This window comes from Bos taurus, chromosome 6 (assembly GCF_002263795.3).
Source record: "Bos taurus isolate L1 Dominette 01449 registration number 42190680 breed Hereford chromosome 6, ARS-UCD2.0, whole genome shotgun sequence".
Lineage (NCBI taxonomy): Eukaryota > Metazoa > Chordata > Mammalia > Artiodactyla > Bovidae > Bos > Bos taurus.
In genome coordinates, this window is record NC_037333.1 from 91866650 (window position 1) to 91881486 (window position 14837).

The 14837-nt window shown below is 41.3% G+C and overlaps 1 protein-coding gene across 8 annotated transcripts in view; it reads left to right on the top strand.

The window, feature by feature from the left end:
- SEPTIN11 (septin 11) overlaps positions 1-10073 on the top strand; it is a 139328-nt gene extending 129255 nt beyond the window's left edge. For 2 of the 8 annotated variants that reach the window (XM_059887577.1, XM_059887574.1), the window contains exons 9-10: positions 749-936; positions 6864-8384. In XM_059887577.1, the coding sequence (XP_059743560.1) occupies positions 749-936; positions 6864-6888 (213 nt within the window). In that variant the 3' untranslated portion in view covers positions 6889-8384. The other 6 variants (XR_003035030.2, XM_059887575.1, XM_059887576.1 and 3 more) reach the window with 6 other exon arrangements.
- Positions 10074-14837: the final 4764 nt, after the last annotated feature.

A 14837-nucleotide genomic window follows, 5' to 3' on the forward strand; every position in this document is an offset into this window, starting at 1 on the left:
TCTGAGTAACACTTATCCCACTGAGAGAAAGACATAGGTTTGCCTTGATGGTAGATAATGAAAAACCTAGAGTTTACTTAATAGCTAAGTACTCAACATAGTTTTGCTGCAGAGAAAGGAAAGTTGAGCCTTATTTGCTGTTGGCTTTAAGTATCAAGTGAATGCTGGGTAAAAAATCTAGAATCATTCAGTGAGGACGTTTCCCTCCGTCCCTCCTTCCCTTTCTCTTCCTGCCTCCCCACCCGCCCTTCTTCCCTCTCCCCCTGTTTTTGTTTCTGCATTGTGTTATTTTTCTAAATTTAGTTTGTCAAGGTTCAGAAATTTCTCTACATGCTCTTTTTATTTGAATAGTCTGTATACGTCTATCTGTAGTCATTATATAAGTCTCCAAGTAAATATGTATTATCTATTTTGAAAAGAACTACTCTTATCATTAGGTAAGTTTCTTACTAGGAGCATGGATGATTTTAATTTTCTTCTTTATGCTTTTTACGATGACTGTATTCTGTTATCCGAAAAACTGCACAGAGATTTCTCTTAGTCCTAAGGGATCCAAGTCTCAATAGAGCACAGGGCTCCACAGGATGCTCTTCAGACCTCTGCCTGGTTCAGCCCTAGATCTAGATCCCCTCTGGGAACTGGATCACAGGCAGCACCACGTGTGTGTTTCTGAACAGATGCAAGCAGCCTTAGACCAGCAAGCATCCCAGCCCTTCCCTCAAGCTTGTTCTCCTCCTCTCCTTTTCAGCTCCACGAGAAATTCGACCTCCTCAAGCGGACACACCAAGAAGAGAAGAAGAAAGTGGAAGACAAGAAGAAGGAGCTGGAGGAGGAGGTGAACAATTTCCAGAAGAAGAAGGCAGCCGCCCAGTTGCTCCAATCCCAGGCCCAACAGTCTGGGGCCCAGCAAACCAAGAAAGACAAGGATAAGAAAAAGTAAGCGGTGTCACCCCCACGCAGCGGGGCTCTCTAACAGTTTATTCCTCTTGCATGTCTCTACTTTTCCCATTTGCAGACTGGAAACTGGTCTGTTACCAGAAAGATAAAAGCAAGTATTTTCTCTACAGTGCAGGGGAGACGATAAAGGTTTTTAAAGTATATCTAAAGGGTACACAAACACTCATGTCTAAAACTTGACCACACGATCAAGCAATCAGGACTGGAGCCACCTGTCGTCTCCAGTAGCATCTTCTGCACCAATACTAGGACTCTCGAGAAGACAGTGTGTTTCTCTTCACTACTCTCTGGAGACAATCCTCCTGGCTCTGGATGAAAGAGCATCCTAAAATTATGATTGTTAGAATTATTTTTCTATTCTCTCTTGTAAGGCTTGAGAAGCCAGTCATTGACCGTCTTGTTCCCAAAATGAAAGATTCAGAAGAACTGCCAGTGGCCACTAGTTTTCCTCTGAACAAGATGATGAATTGTTTTATTGTGAAAATGAAATCAAAATGCCCATCCTATTAAGACACTTCCACCAGCTCTCAAGACATACCTGTATCCACACACACAAAGAAATTTCTTTTTAATATAGCCTTGATTTAATGTGCTGAGGGGTCAGACTCTGCTCCTGAGTTATCACTCCCTATGATATTGCAGCAGCAGTGGCCTGAAGCCAGTGAGGGGTTTGGGCCTGCCTTGAAATTCTCCTGTAATTTGAAGCTTTATGGAAATCACCTGAAAGACTCAAGGGTGCCGTTTTATGACAATTACTGTTGGTCTGACAGTAAGCACAGTGGTCAGTAAGTTACCTTAGAAGAAAACCTTAGTGGTGGCCGGGTGGTGAGCCCATGGGTGCCACCCTCTTTGTTTAATACATGACCCTCTGAGGGCAGTGAGGAGCCAACTCAGAGCATGTTTCAGGATTCTTGCTCTCCACCCTCAGATGCTAAGGTGCCAGGGGAGAGGCTGACAACTAAGTAAACACTAAAAATGTTGGTACTGGAGCAGGCAGAAAATTACGTTCTTAGATGTAATATGGCAGACAGGCTGGAGCCTGCGCAGTCGTCAGGTCTGATCAGTGGACAGTGAGCACGGCAGTGAGGTGTTCATCTTGGTCAGTGTGCAGACCTGCCCCCGCAAGGAATACTGTTATGTTGTCTGTGGTAGAAACCAACATGCACTGCTCCAGTGACATGCAGAGAGTTTGCAGTTCTCCTCTGCAGACCTTGACTTTCCAAGCTCTGAGCCAGCAAGCAATGTGTGAAGGGAGCAGGGGAGCAAGCAGATTTTCTAAGCAATAGAAGGTAGTCAGTGTAGGTGAGCTGTGGTGTTGAATGGGGTTGGTACAGACCCAAGCGATCGAAGGACTCCAGGGGCTGAAAATTGAGTCATGCTGTATTAATTCTGAGTGACAGCTGCCTAGATTATAATCCAGTTGAAGAATGCGCTTTGTAGTCGCTCTACACGTTGGGGGCAGTGTCGGTCACTAATGGTGACGATCCCCATGCAGTCAGAGATTGGTGATTCCTTTAGGGAAGACACAACGAAAGCCATTTGGCATCATACCCTTGTTGATCCAAACCAACCCAGGATAAAAATAGGTTGTGTGTGTGTGTGTGTGTGTACACACATCTATAGGCATGAACGAAATAGAAAAAAGCTGCTGACTCATGTTTTAGGAAACCCAAAGTCAAGTTTTCTTACCCTGAAGCACAAAGTGCATAAAGGTACATGTTTTAGGACTAAAAATGTTTATAAAAGACCAGCAGTGTTCCAAGGATATCTCATTTATACTGGATGTGCCTTTAAGCAATAAATATTCCAAGAGCTGATCAGCATTGTGCCTCCATTTTCAACAGTCTCTCTAATAACAGACTTCTCCATGTAAGGAGGTTTTTCTTATCCTTTAGAACGTTTTAGGTTATTTTCTTCCCAGCCTTGGGCCTTAGAAATTTATAATGCTTTTCAAGTTTATGTGAAGTGTGTGTGAATTCTATTTTAGCCTTATTTATACATTCTCAGTTATTATTAATAGGGTTAGACTTAATTTGGTGTGTAAGAGTCACCAGATTTTGTGCCTGACAACAGCACGAACTTTTTGGTAACTTCTTCTAGGAACTTAAGCTCACTTTCCCATTTGAACAGTGAAAGCAATTGCCAGTTGGAGGCCGGAAGTGTAAAAGTGGGAAAAAAAAATTACTTCTCTTACTGCCAGTGGAGAGTTTTGGTTAGAGAGGACCACAGACAGACAGTGACCAGGGGAACTAGAACAGTACTTTGAAAATACATGGGAGGCTCTTTCCTCCTTGTGTAGCTGGAGGAGGAGCATGGGAGCTGTTCGAGGGATAAAATGTAAAAAGAGATGCGTGTTTATTCACCTGCTATGCTTCCACCTCAGAGCTTAACTAAGTTTTTCTAATAGTTTGAAATCCTTTGTTTTTTTCTATTCTAATGACACGCTCCCTCTTTAACGTAGGTAAGGCTTTGTACTTCCTCCCTGACCTGTAGTGGCATGAGAGCACATAACATGTCCTAAGATTACAGACAAGGTAGAACTAACCCTGGTACTGCCTTTAACTGGACCCCACCTCCTGCCATCTCTGGCCACCAAGTCACTTTCCTTGCTCGCGGCTACACCTCAGTGGTGGGAGTGCCCGAGGGTAAGTTGTTCAGTAGACAGTGTTCATCTTTTCTGAAAACTTTGCCAGCCGGCAGTTTGGGGGTTTAAAGACGCATCCATTCCAAAAAGAAAGTTTTAAAATCTCATTTTAAAACTATACCTGGCATCTGATAATGACAGTTTACAGAATCATCCACTCATTTTTTTTTCTTTTTTAAAACATATTTTGATTCTTGCTAAGGAATGAAGTTGCATGTTTTGGGTTTGCTTAAAACTAGACGTGTGGATCTTGAACTTGGTGTTGCTTTATACCTAAGAGGGGGAAGGCTCCTGGCATTGCTATAGCTGTAACCATATAATGATCGTCCTTTTTTTCCCCCTCCCAAATAGATCAATAGCATGTCCTCCATCCACTATATTCCAACTGCCAAATTATTTGTTCAAAGATATTTATTGTATATTTATTTATTCTCTGACTCTAGCAGCTCAGAAATGGAATTTTCAGCTCCTATTCAGTACTGCTGTGATGCCCAAATTGAATAGATCATGGTTTTGTGTTATTTGAGAAAATGAAAAATCAAACTGCAAATCTTCCCAGTAGAACATGTAATGGTTTCAAGAAGTCACTCATGAATTCTGAATGACCTGCAAATGGAAACTAACCATGTGTTCTTTAATTCAGTATTAAAATTTTGCTTTTGCTTGTCATGTAGTATATAGCTTACTCAAATTTTTGGTTTTAATTTCTGTCGATTCCATAATCATTGCATGAGCATTCACCATCACCGAATGCTGGTGCTGGCGCTCCTAATTTTCCTTCTTTTAATTTATTATTATTTCTAACTTTTTTGTTTTGTTTTTTAACTTGCAGTGCAAGCTTCACATAAAGCCTGGCAAGCCAAGGATGGTCCGCATTCACCTGCTTTTGCAGTAATATTGTATCTCTGCCATCTGTGTCCTTTTATTTTTTTATTTTTATTTTTCCCCCTTCCCCAGACACCATATAACTATTAACTCATTTTGCTGAATGTTGTTGGGGGGTGGAAAATGATAGAACAAGGGAGTCACAGCAAAAGCTATGTGCAGTGGGACTTTGTTTCTGGAAACGCAAATGACTTGCCGTTTATGCCTGTTCAGAGTGGCGGCAGCAAGCCTGCCTGTCCTGTGACTCGAGTGTTGCTTGGGACCAAGGGAAGGAGGCTAAATTCCTCCATGTACGTCTGACAGGAAAACTTCTCATCACCTCAGCAGCTGAACTGTAAACCTGAATAGCCCTGACAACTTGCTTTTCTTGATTATTCATCTCCATGATGGAAAGGCTCTGAACGCCTTCTGCTGCTTCTCCTCACCTGCCCCAAACCAAGGTAGCTTTGTATGTAGGCAGAACGGTGGGTAAGCTTTACCTGACTTTTACCCTTGCATGGATTTTTTAAAAATTATTACTATAATAACATTATTTGGCCTGGATTGTGGATCTGTTCAGACTGGTTTGTCTCCTCTTATGGCTTTAAAAACATGTCTGAACCCCTATCTTAAGTCCTAGCCAAGTTGGCCTGTAATAAGAAATCAGTGATTATATTTACTTGTGTCAGGGCAGCCTTGGCCCTCTCACAGATAGCCCTCTCCAAGGCTGATCATACAACGTTCTTAGTAGAAGAGTCTTCTACTAAAATTAATGGGCTTTCTGCAACCTGTTTGCTACTAACAATACCCCATCTTTTCATAAACACACCTAAATCTGCTCTCTGTAGGCTGAGGGCGAGGGCCTAATGACTGATTCCAGGATATCAGTGCTTTGAGTTAACATTTTTCAATAATTCCGAGGAGAAATTTTCCAGAAATACTTAAAATAGAAAATTTGTTATAAACTGTATCATCTTGCAGCACAAGTTTGAGGAGATTTTGTCATTTTAAGATAGAAATGGGAAGGGACATAACACAAACCCATGAGTCAAGAAAGCAGAAATCCAACTTCACATCCCACTTTCCTTGCATATTTTGATATTTGGCCAAAAGAGGGATGAAGGAATAGAACATCTGATCTTTCAAATCCAGTTGTCTTGAAGGAATGGCCTCACCAAGACTCGCTCAACCTGCCCTCTATGTTTAAGACCCATTGTCCCATCAACAAGAATTAGGAATTAGTCACATTTCAGGACATAGACTACATATTCCAGATTTGTATGGAAAGGAGCATACCTAATTTCTTTTCTATACTTTTCCTTCTTGAAGCTTATCCTTTCAGTTTCTTAGTTATCCGCCCCCCCCCCCCACCCCCATAAAAACAAACACTCCCAGCTTCTGACTCCATAGTCTCCAACTTCTTACTTGAAAGAATAACATTTCTTATGAATCTGACCCTTCACCCCTGCGTTTTCCTTTTGGCCCTCCCTAGTCATCCATTAGATGGGCTTCTCTAGTGGCTCAGATGGTAAAGGATCCACCTGTAATTCAGGAGACCCAAGTTCAATCGCTGGGTCAGGAAGATCCCCTGGTGAAGGGTCTTCATTAAGTCATACATAAAGTGAACAGAACACACATACACACTTTTTAAAAAAAAATTTAAATAGTCTCTAGTTGATTCAGTAAATTTTCAACCTTCTCTTTATCCTCAACTCTTAGGGAAAGAAGGAATGGGCTTCCATGAACTGATTTAGGCTTAATTAGGCAAAGCAAGGAATCAGTTTTCATGGAAGCTCCAACTCAGCTGGGATAGAAACTGCAAACCAGAAGCAGCAATAGAGGTATAAAGACAGGCTTTAGAAGCTCCTGGATCAGTGTTTCTGCTCTTGTTTTTGAATGATTCTAGTCTGAAGCTAGCTGTGCAGCAGCCAGACATCAGGTGGCATGCTGATTCTAACCGTGGGCTGAATTTGCTCAGACGCTGTGCACCAGACAGAAGCTTGAATACTAGTGCTGTATGCTTGTTTCAGTCATTGCTTGTGTGCTCATTTTTGTGCCTTGTAACAGGAAATACACTTCCAAATCCTAAGAATGCATCCCTTGAAAATGACCATTTTACATGCATCGCTAAAGCCTTTTTAAAGTGAGCCCAACCGCGAAAGGCATCCAGCTGACTTTTTGATTCCAAGATTGTTGATTGATTTTTTCCCCCCATTAAATTTTTCACAGAAAAACAAATCATGGAGAGTCAGGGAATAAAAAGTCAAAAGAAACGTATAAAAGCTTTTTTTTTTTAAACTGCGTTGCTTCTGAACTTTTTTCTGCCCCTGCTCCCCAGCCCTGTTTGGTTTGTTATTGCTGCCCTCTCTTCTTTCTGTATCTGTGCCTTTTTTCACAGTAGTCCTTGGCTCTGCACGGAGTAAATGATACCCTCAAATCTAATTGGATGTGCTTTCGCCTTTGCATGTAAGTACAGTAGTAAGAAACCTTTGAGATCTTTTTGGCTTTTTAGAGAAACAAATGGGATAGGTGGAATTTTTTTTTTTTTTCCTGGATGGGGGTAGGGAGGTATTGGTTGGAGTAGCCTTTGTTTTCTTTTTTTAAAAGAAAGAAAACTGTGCTTTAAATGGCTCACATTTCTTTTTCACAAGAAACACAGAGATTTGACTTTTCCTTGGTGTCAGTGTGGAAGTCAGAAATTATCAATCCCAGTCTGTGTTCTACATAGTGTTGTGGGTTCATTGGATATTACAGAAGGTCCTTGGTTCTCTTTTGTTGTTATTTTTGCTTGTGCCATGTGATCTGCAGGACTTCAGTTTCCTGACCAGGGATTGAACCTGAGTCCTCAGCAATGAGAGTGTGAAGTCTTAACCACTGGACCCCCAGGGAAGTCCCAGAGGGTCCTTGGTTCTGACTGTGTAAGTAAAGCTAGAATGAGAAACTACTACCTTCCACTAGAGAAAAACAAGAGAAAGTTTTTTTCATATTACACTGCCTTTATGACTGCTTAGTTTTTGGTGATCCTGGTTTAATGATCTTTCCCTTATGCTAACTACGACCAGGGATCACCTTGTTTTTTTTTTTGCCAAGACAGCTCTTGCTGGCCCTTTCCCAGATCTTTTGTTCAACCATTATGACCATGCTTTTGCTTCTTCTGGACTTTAGATACCTATAACAGTTTCAAGAAGGATGTGATGGAAAAGCACTTATGCGAATTTACAGGCAGTTGAGAGACGACCTTTTCCCAGCTTAGGCTCTTTATTAATTGGTGAAGGTTTTGTCCACAAAGGACACCTTAACCAGGGGAACATTTAACAGAATGTTGGGCACAGGTTACTCATCTTCCTTCTCTGCTTTGTGATCTCACCAGCAATAACACCTCATATCTTGTGCACCTCAAACAGACAGACTTGGTTTCCTCACTTGCTTGACATATCCATCGGTGTTTCATAATACAGACTGTTGAATCAGGTTTTCAGCTGTTACCAACTCATGTCATACTGTCTCTGTGTGGTCCTACCAAAACTGTGCATTGAGATCCCTTTGCTTTGCCATTTGCAAGTGTCTGAAGTTGTCAAGTCTCAACTTCCAGAAGTCTTGGTTCCATTGACAGGATACGTATGTGATGACTCTTTAGGGGGAATTGACGTAAAGTCTAGATTGTATGTAGGTATGAAGGGAATTTTTTAAATAAATGGAAGATTAAGCTGTGAACAGCATTAGAACTTTGTCTATTCCTTAATTTTAAAATATGCTGATATGCCTTAAACTGTAGTTGTAGATCACTGTCATTTTGCTGTTGGAAAATAACCAATGTGTTTTTTAAAACTTGTGTAATCTCCTTTCAGTGTTAATGCAGAATTGTCATATATGTAAACTGCATGTTAGACACTTGTCTTTTTTAAAAAACTAAAACAATTGTATTGGTGTGAAGCATATCATTTTTTTCAAGTATGAAAGTAATCCCGTAGCAAACTGGCTCGGTCATTTGGTATCTGTGGAGGTAGGAGCGTGGTGGACAGGTAATCTATGCATATCACTAGTGCCAAGAACATAAAGTGGGGGAAAATATATTTTTACCCAAACATTGTGTGCCCTTTTGTGAGTTCTTTTTAGTCACTGTTTGATACACAAATGTACACATGTTTATAATACTGGATAAAAGAAATAGGGAAGGAAGTGTCTCATGCTTTCCTGCTTTGTCTGGACTTGAAATGCTACCATCTGGGCAGCACCAGCTCCTCCAAGACGCTTGCCACGTGGTATTCTGTACTTCATACACCGTCTCTGCCACCCTTTGTCCTCCATTCCCATCCCCTTCTACCCTGATTAGCACCCCACCGCCCCATCCAAGGCAGCCTCTTCTTCCTCGGCCTCTGGTGCCAGCTCTACTGCTGTTGCTCCCCACCTCGACTGATCATCCTTTTACTGACACACCACTGTTCCTTCAGTTTGTTGTAGAGAAGCTCCTTTTTTTTAAAGCCTTTTAAGAATCAACTTTGAATCTGAACCTTTCTTTTTTCTCTTCTGTAGCTTCTTCTTTATGTAACCATCCTGTTGACAAGCCCTACTCTCTCCTAATGGACATAGAGCATTAGAAGAGCAGGAGCTGTCTGTTCACACGTGTTGGGGAAGAGTTACCTCATTTCCACCATCGCCTCCTGTTCTTTTAAAGTCTGGGTCAAATATTGCACTGCTGTTTGTATTTGTCAATGTCTGTTTACAAACCACTGCCCACATGGTTACTAAAATGACTTATCGTCACCAAAAACAGTAATACTTAATAATACTCCTTAAAAGGAAATTGAGTGAAACAGAGAACTTGGGCCAAAACCCAAAGTAGCCATGTGTTGGGATCTTGCTTAGCTGTCACGTTCTTGAAGCTGCTGACCCAAGAACTCATGGACTGAAGACAGCATGGACCCTAGTTTGAGGGTCCACAAACTTGATCTCGTGTAAACTCCAGACCTCTGTCCCATGAGCGACCTTCTGAACAGTCCCATCAGGACCCTCAACCATCCATCAGGTCATAAGATTGGGGCAACAGTTTCCTTCCTCTTGGTAGCTTGATGGGTTGTTTTGAAGTTTGGGGTATTTTTCTAAACATTTGATATTGCATGAACAAAGATGGCTGCAAGTTTTAAATTTGGAGTGTTCTATTGATACAATATTTTTATTTTTCAGCTGATCGTCTGCCTCTTGAGAGAGAGAAGTGGGCATCCTTCCTTTAAATTCAGGAACCACTGTTGTTTTATTTGACTCTTTCTGTTACCTGCATCCTATATATAAGTTTTTGGGGTTTGGGATTCTGTTTTGGAAAAAAAAAATTTTTTTTCTACTTAGCCAGTTTGTTTTTATGTATTGGTTATTCAGACTTAGTTTTGGTATCAAAATTATGCCAATTTTAAGCTCAAGGGGAAAGTTAAGTGACATTTAAGCCACAGAATTGTGTTTAAGATGCTCTCCTCATCTCAAATACAGCAACAAATCCCAGTGCTGTCACTGGGATTTTGACCTGCAAGTCTTAATCATGTTTAAAATGTGCCAGTGTTGGGTAGGTGATTTTTCTGCCTCTGGGACTCAATTTATATTTAAAGGTACGTTAAAATAACTTTCTGGCCCATGCTTGCCTTTTTATTTATTGTGAAGCTCTTCTTTACCACATGTCCAGAGTTTTTGTGTCCTGGACAATGGAAACAAACCCCCAAGTACATATCCTGTCCCAGACAACAGGAGCGTTGTAAACAATGGTTCTCATGCACGTTTGCCAGTCAGCCAGGTGGCTTTCTCCACGTTTGCCAAATGAGGAAAAAAAAAATGCTGAAAATTGCTTCAAGTACACCCACACACACACACACACTTCTGGCTGTGGAGTCAGTGACTTCTGATGTTGACTCGTTTGTGATGGGCTGGATGCAGGGGTAGGTTGTTTTGTCAGCAGTCACCTCCTAGGGGCAATTTTTGTAGTCAAGGTGCAATTTCCAAACTCATTTCTATTTTAAGCATGAACGTGCAGTTTGCTACCTTTTCATTTCTCGTCAATAGTTTTTGCTTATTTCCATCATTTTTTAGCCCCATAGCAGATGGATATTGGTGGCATGAGTTGCATTTGGTAAAGATCCTTAAGAGAGTTCCCCGCTTTATTTAAGAATGGTAAACATATGCTTTGGTTGAAAGGTGAAATGATGAAGCAACAGTGCCTGCCTCTTGAATCATTTGATTCTTGGAAAGAGGTTATTTAGTCTAACTGGATAAGCATACTGGTGAGAGGCTTCCTTTACTTAGACACTGTTATTACGTGTTATTAAAATCAAGTTCATTTGAGCCATTAAATAGTTAAAATATGAGTTGAGAGCCATCCCCTCCATATTACACTATAATCTGCAAGGACAGAAATCTGCTAAGATGTGATCAGTGGTTTGATGGATGGATGGGTGGGTATCAACTCATTAACTGATGCTACAGCATGACATACTATCAGTCTTGTAAGTTGAACACAGACATCCTATTGTGTGAAACCACTGTTGATTACTAAGCACAATAATTGGATTTATTTTTAAGCTCCTTTCATTATTTTAATATCAACTTTACCCTGTCACTCATTTTGAAAACAAATTTTGTGTCAGATTGTAAAGACATTTTTTGAGCAATATTTAAAACTCAAATTAGGCAGTATTTTTGTCCTTAAGTAGAGAAATGTGTAATCTATTACTGCTGTTCCCCTTTTAGGCCTCAGGCTAGAGAAGTGTAATGGTGACATCTTAGTGGGAGGGGTGAGAGAGCTGGCTGTTCCATCCAGGTTGGTTTCTGTTCAGTTATCTAGGGAGCGTGGGTAATGGACAGCACAGGTCAAGCACACAGCTAACCTCCCGTTTACTTTAGGTTCTTTTTCTCAAGTGTTGATAAAACTGGTAGGTTCTCAAGTTCTCTTGGCTGACCAGCTGAGAGAGATGAAAAATAAACATTACTCGCTTGTCCCAAAGTAGATTGTTGAAAAGCAGGGAGAACTGAACCAGCTGAACCTATTTTGATAACAGGCTTTTTATTTTTCATAGTCTTTTAAAAAACAAAAAACCTTGCTTCAGCTACAGACTCTGCCTTATTGCTCAAAGTGTATCCTAGATGATCTCTTTGAGATTGGCACAGCACATGTATAAAGGAGAAACCTGATCTTCTGAATTAGTATGCACTGAGCTGAGTGAGATAAAATTAGGTCATCATACCAGTAGGCTCGACTGTACTTTTTCCCATCGACTGTACCTAAGCTTCCTTCTTAGTTATTTTGACTTTTCTACTTATCATTGTCCCGTATGGGTAAACAGTTCTGGACATCTGAAAAACTAAGTAATTTTCACTGTACTTAAATGGCAGTTCTATGCAAAACCTTTTGCTTTGCAGATGACTGCCATCTTTCCACCTTGGAGACAGTGTTGGCAACATGGCTCACTTTGAAGATCCTTGCATTTGAATCCTTAAGACTGGTATTCAGTCCTTGTGATTGTTACCATGTAGCTTTCACATCAGTCCCTAGCCAACAAGTGGCACCCTTAGGGCTGAATGTGTTAATATGAAAAGACTAATTGCAAGCCTGGGTATCTGCTCACCTTCTTTTCCAACCTGCCTATTCTGACAGGTAGCTGTAAATAAATGAGATCTTTTGATCATTAGTGGAACATCGTTGGAGGTACAGATGAAGATTTCATGTCTTCCTCAAATCAGTTATTTGCAGTACTGTGAGTTGAAACGGCCTGTCAGTCCACTACGGAAACTTTCTTGGCACCAAAGAAAAGCTTTTTTCTTGGCAAATTATGGCACCGAGAGGCATGAAGCTATTACTTTAAGGTTGGTTCCTGTCCAAAAAAAAAAAAAATAAATTTTGGGTATGACGGGGGTAGGATGCACAATAGCGTTCTACAAACTCTGCCTAACCATGCCCTGCACAGGGCTTTTAGAATGCTGAAGAGGTGCAGCTCTAGCTCTCCTTGCCCTTGCTTTATATCCATCCGTCTTCCCACTCTTTTCCTCTCCCCAAATACTTTTATACTACACTAGGCCAACATTAGGCACTGGGGGATGTAGCCACATGCTATGAACTGCATGTCTCTGTATACCTCATACAGCAAACTGGGAGTAAGAGGTAAGCCCTTTTTGGGCTAAACTGCAAGAGATAGTATTCCAAAAAGCAAAACACACTGATTGCTTTTCAGTAGTTTTAAGTTCACTGGCCTACTGTTATGTAACATAGTAAGGTCAAAAGTTTTGACATTGGATGTGCCATGAAACTCATACTTTGAGTTGAGAGAAATGGAGAGGTTCAGCCTCCTAGAACCTGAAAAACCTAGAGTTGTGGGCTATCTAAACTTCTCTATCTGGTAAGATGTTCTTGGTTACCTCTTAGGACAGCTTGTCAATGACCCAGAGGTGGCACAGGGAGAGGCATGTCTCTGTACTACACATGGGTCTTACATCACGCAAACCACTGCAGAAGGTCCCTGACTTAATATGGTTTGACTTCGTGATGGTGTGAGTGATATACATTAAGAAGAAACTGTAGTTCTGGATTTGGATCTTGTCTTGGGCTAGCCATATGCAGTACGGATACTCTTTGCTGGGCAGTAGCAGCAGGCAATGGCACCCCACTCCGGTATTCTTGCCTGGAAAATCCCATGGACGGAGGAGCCTGGTGGGCTGCAGTCCATGGGATCGCTAAGAGTCGGACACGACTGAGCGACTTCACTTTTCATTTTCATGCCTTGGAGAAGGAAATGGCAACCCACTCCAGTACTCTTGCCTGGAGAATCCCAGGGACGGAGGAGTCTGTTGGGCTGCCGTCTATGGGGTCGCAGAGTTGGACACGACTAAAGTGACTTAGCAGCAGCAGCTCCTAGTCAGCCATGCACTCATGAAAGGAAAATAACTGACAGACTTAGAACCAGTTTTCCACTTAAGGGCAGGATTCAACACATTTCACAGGATATCTGATTCCTGTGTTGTAGAACAGGCTTTGTGTTAAATGGATTCAGCCCAACTGGAGGTTAATGTTAAGTGTATTGAGCACTTGAGGTGGACTAGGTTCATAAGCTATGGTGTTTAGTAGATTAGGTGCACTAAATTCATTTTTGATTTAAGGATATTTTCAACTTATGAGTTTATCAAGATGTAACTCTGTTGTAAATAGAGGAAGGTCTGTAAACTTCTTAATACGGTGAGGGGAAGCTGTCAGTTTAACTCCTTGTTCCTAGCTTTACCACGTTTAAGCCTATACTTCCATCTTCTGTCCTACTGCTAAGCTAAGTCGCTTCAGTTGTGTCCAACTCTGCGACCCCATAGACGGCAGCCTACCAGACTCCTTAGTCCCTGGGATTCTCCAGGCAAGAACACTGGAGTGGGTTGCCATTTCCTTCTCCAATGCATGAAAGTGAAAGTGAAGTGGCTCAGTCGTTTCCCACTCTTCGCAACCTCACGGACTACAGCCTACCAGGCTCCTCCATCCACGGGATTTTCCAGGCAAGAGTACTGGAGTGGGTCGCCATCGCCTTCTGTCCTATGATCGGTCAAATCCAACTGAAAATAAAAGCAGCAAGCTTTTGGGACTTGGCTATTTTCAAGTATTCCCAAACGTATTTCTAGGGTGCAGGACCAAACAACTTAACCAAACATTAGGATCTTTAATTTTTAGAATGTTTTTGTTGTGTTGAGACATACTTAGCCACATCTAAGTCCCAGCATGGCAGATCTTGGTAATTTCCCATCAGTCCCACGTGCACAGGCCTCCCATGGCTTAAGTGACGTGAACTTACAGCTGCACATGATGCTGATGTTTAGCAACAAGAGGTGAGGGCTTAAACTGCTCATTCCGTCACAGTAAGCCCAGTTTCTCCTGAAACTTAAAAAGATGGTTTTTCTAAAAGCACCATCTAGTGGCCAAACCTCAAAATACTAATAGGCTTACGAGACATTCTCCTGTTAAGAGCTTATAGACTAATTTCAATAATTTGAGTCTTTAGAAGTTACAGTTACATGTTCAACAAAACTTCATGATATTGGAAAGCTTTATATTTGATATGTCAGAAGCTGAACCTTGTCCTATTCACTCCCTTGTACTTCGATGTCAGGAGACATTTCCCCCTTGATTGGACTGTAGCAGGTAGCCAACCCTACCACAAGAATTTAAAAGTCAAATGCAGACTGGAGAATACTTGTGGTCTGCTAAACCAGAGCAAAATCAGTGGGTTAAAAATGACAGGTTATCAAGACAAGGGAAATGCCTGCCCTCACAGTTCCTTAAGCTAAGAATTTATTGTTTGGAAGGTCACAGTCCACCAGTTAGAAAATATAAGGAAGGAAAAATAATGTCAAACCCTAAACTCAG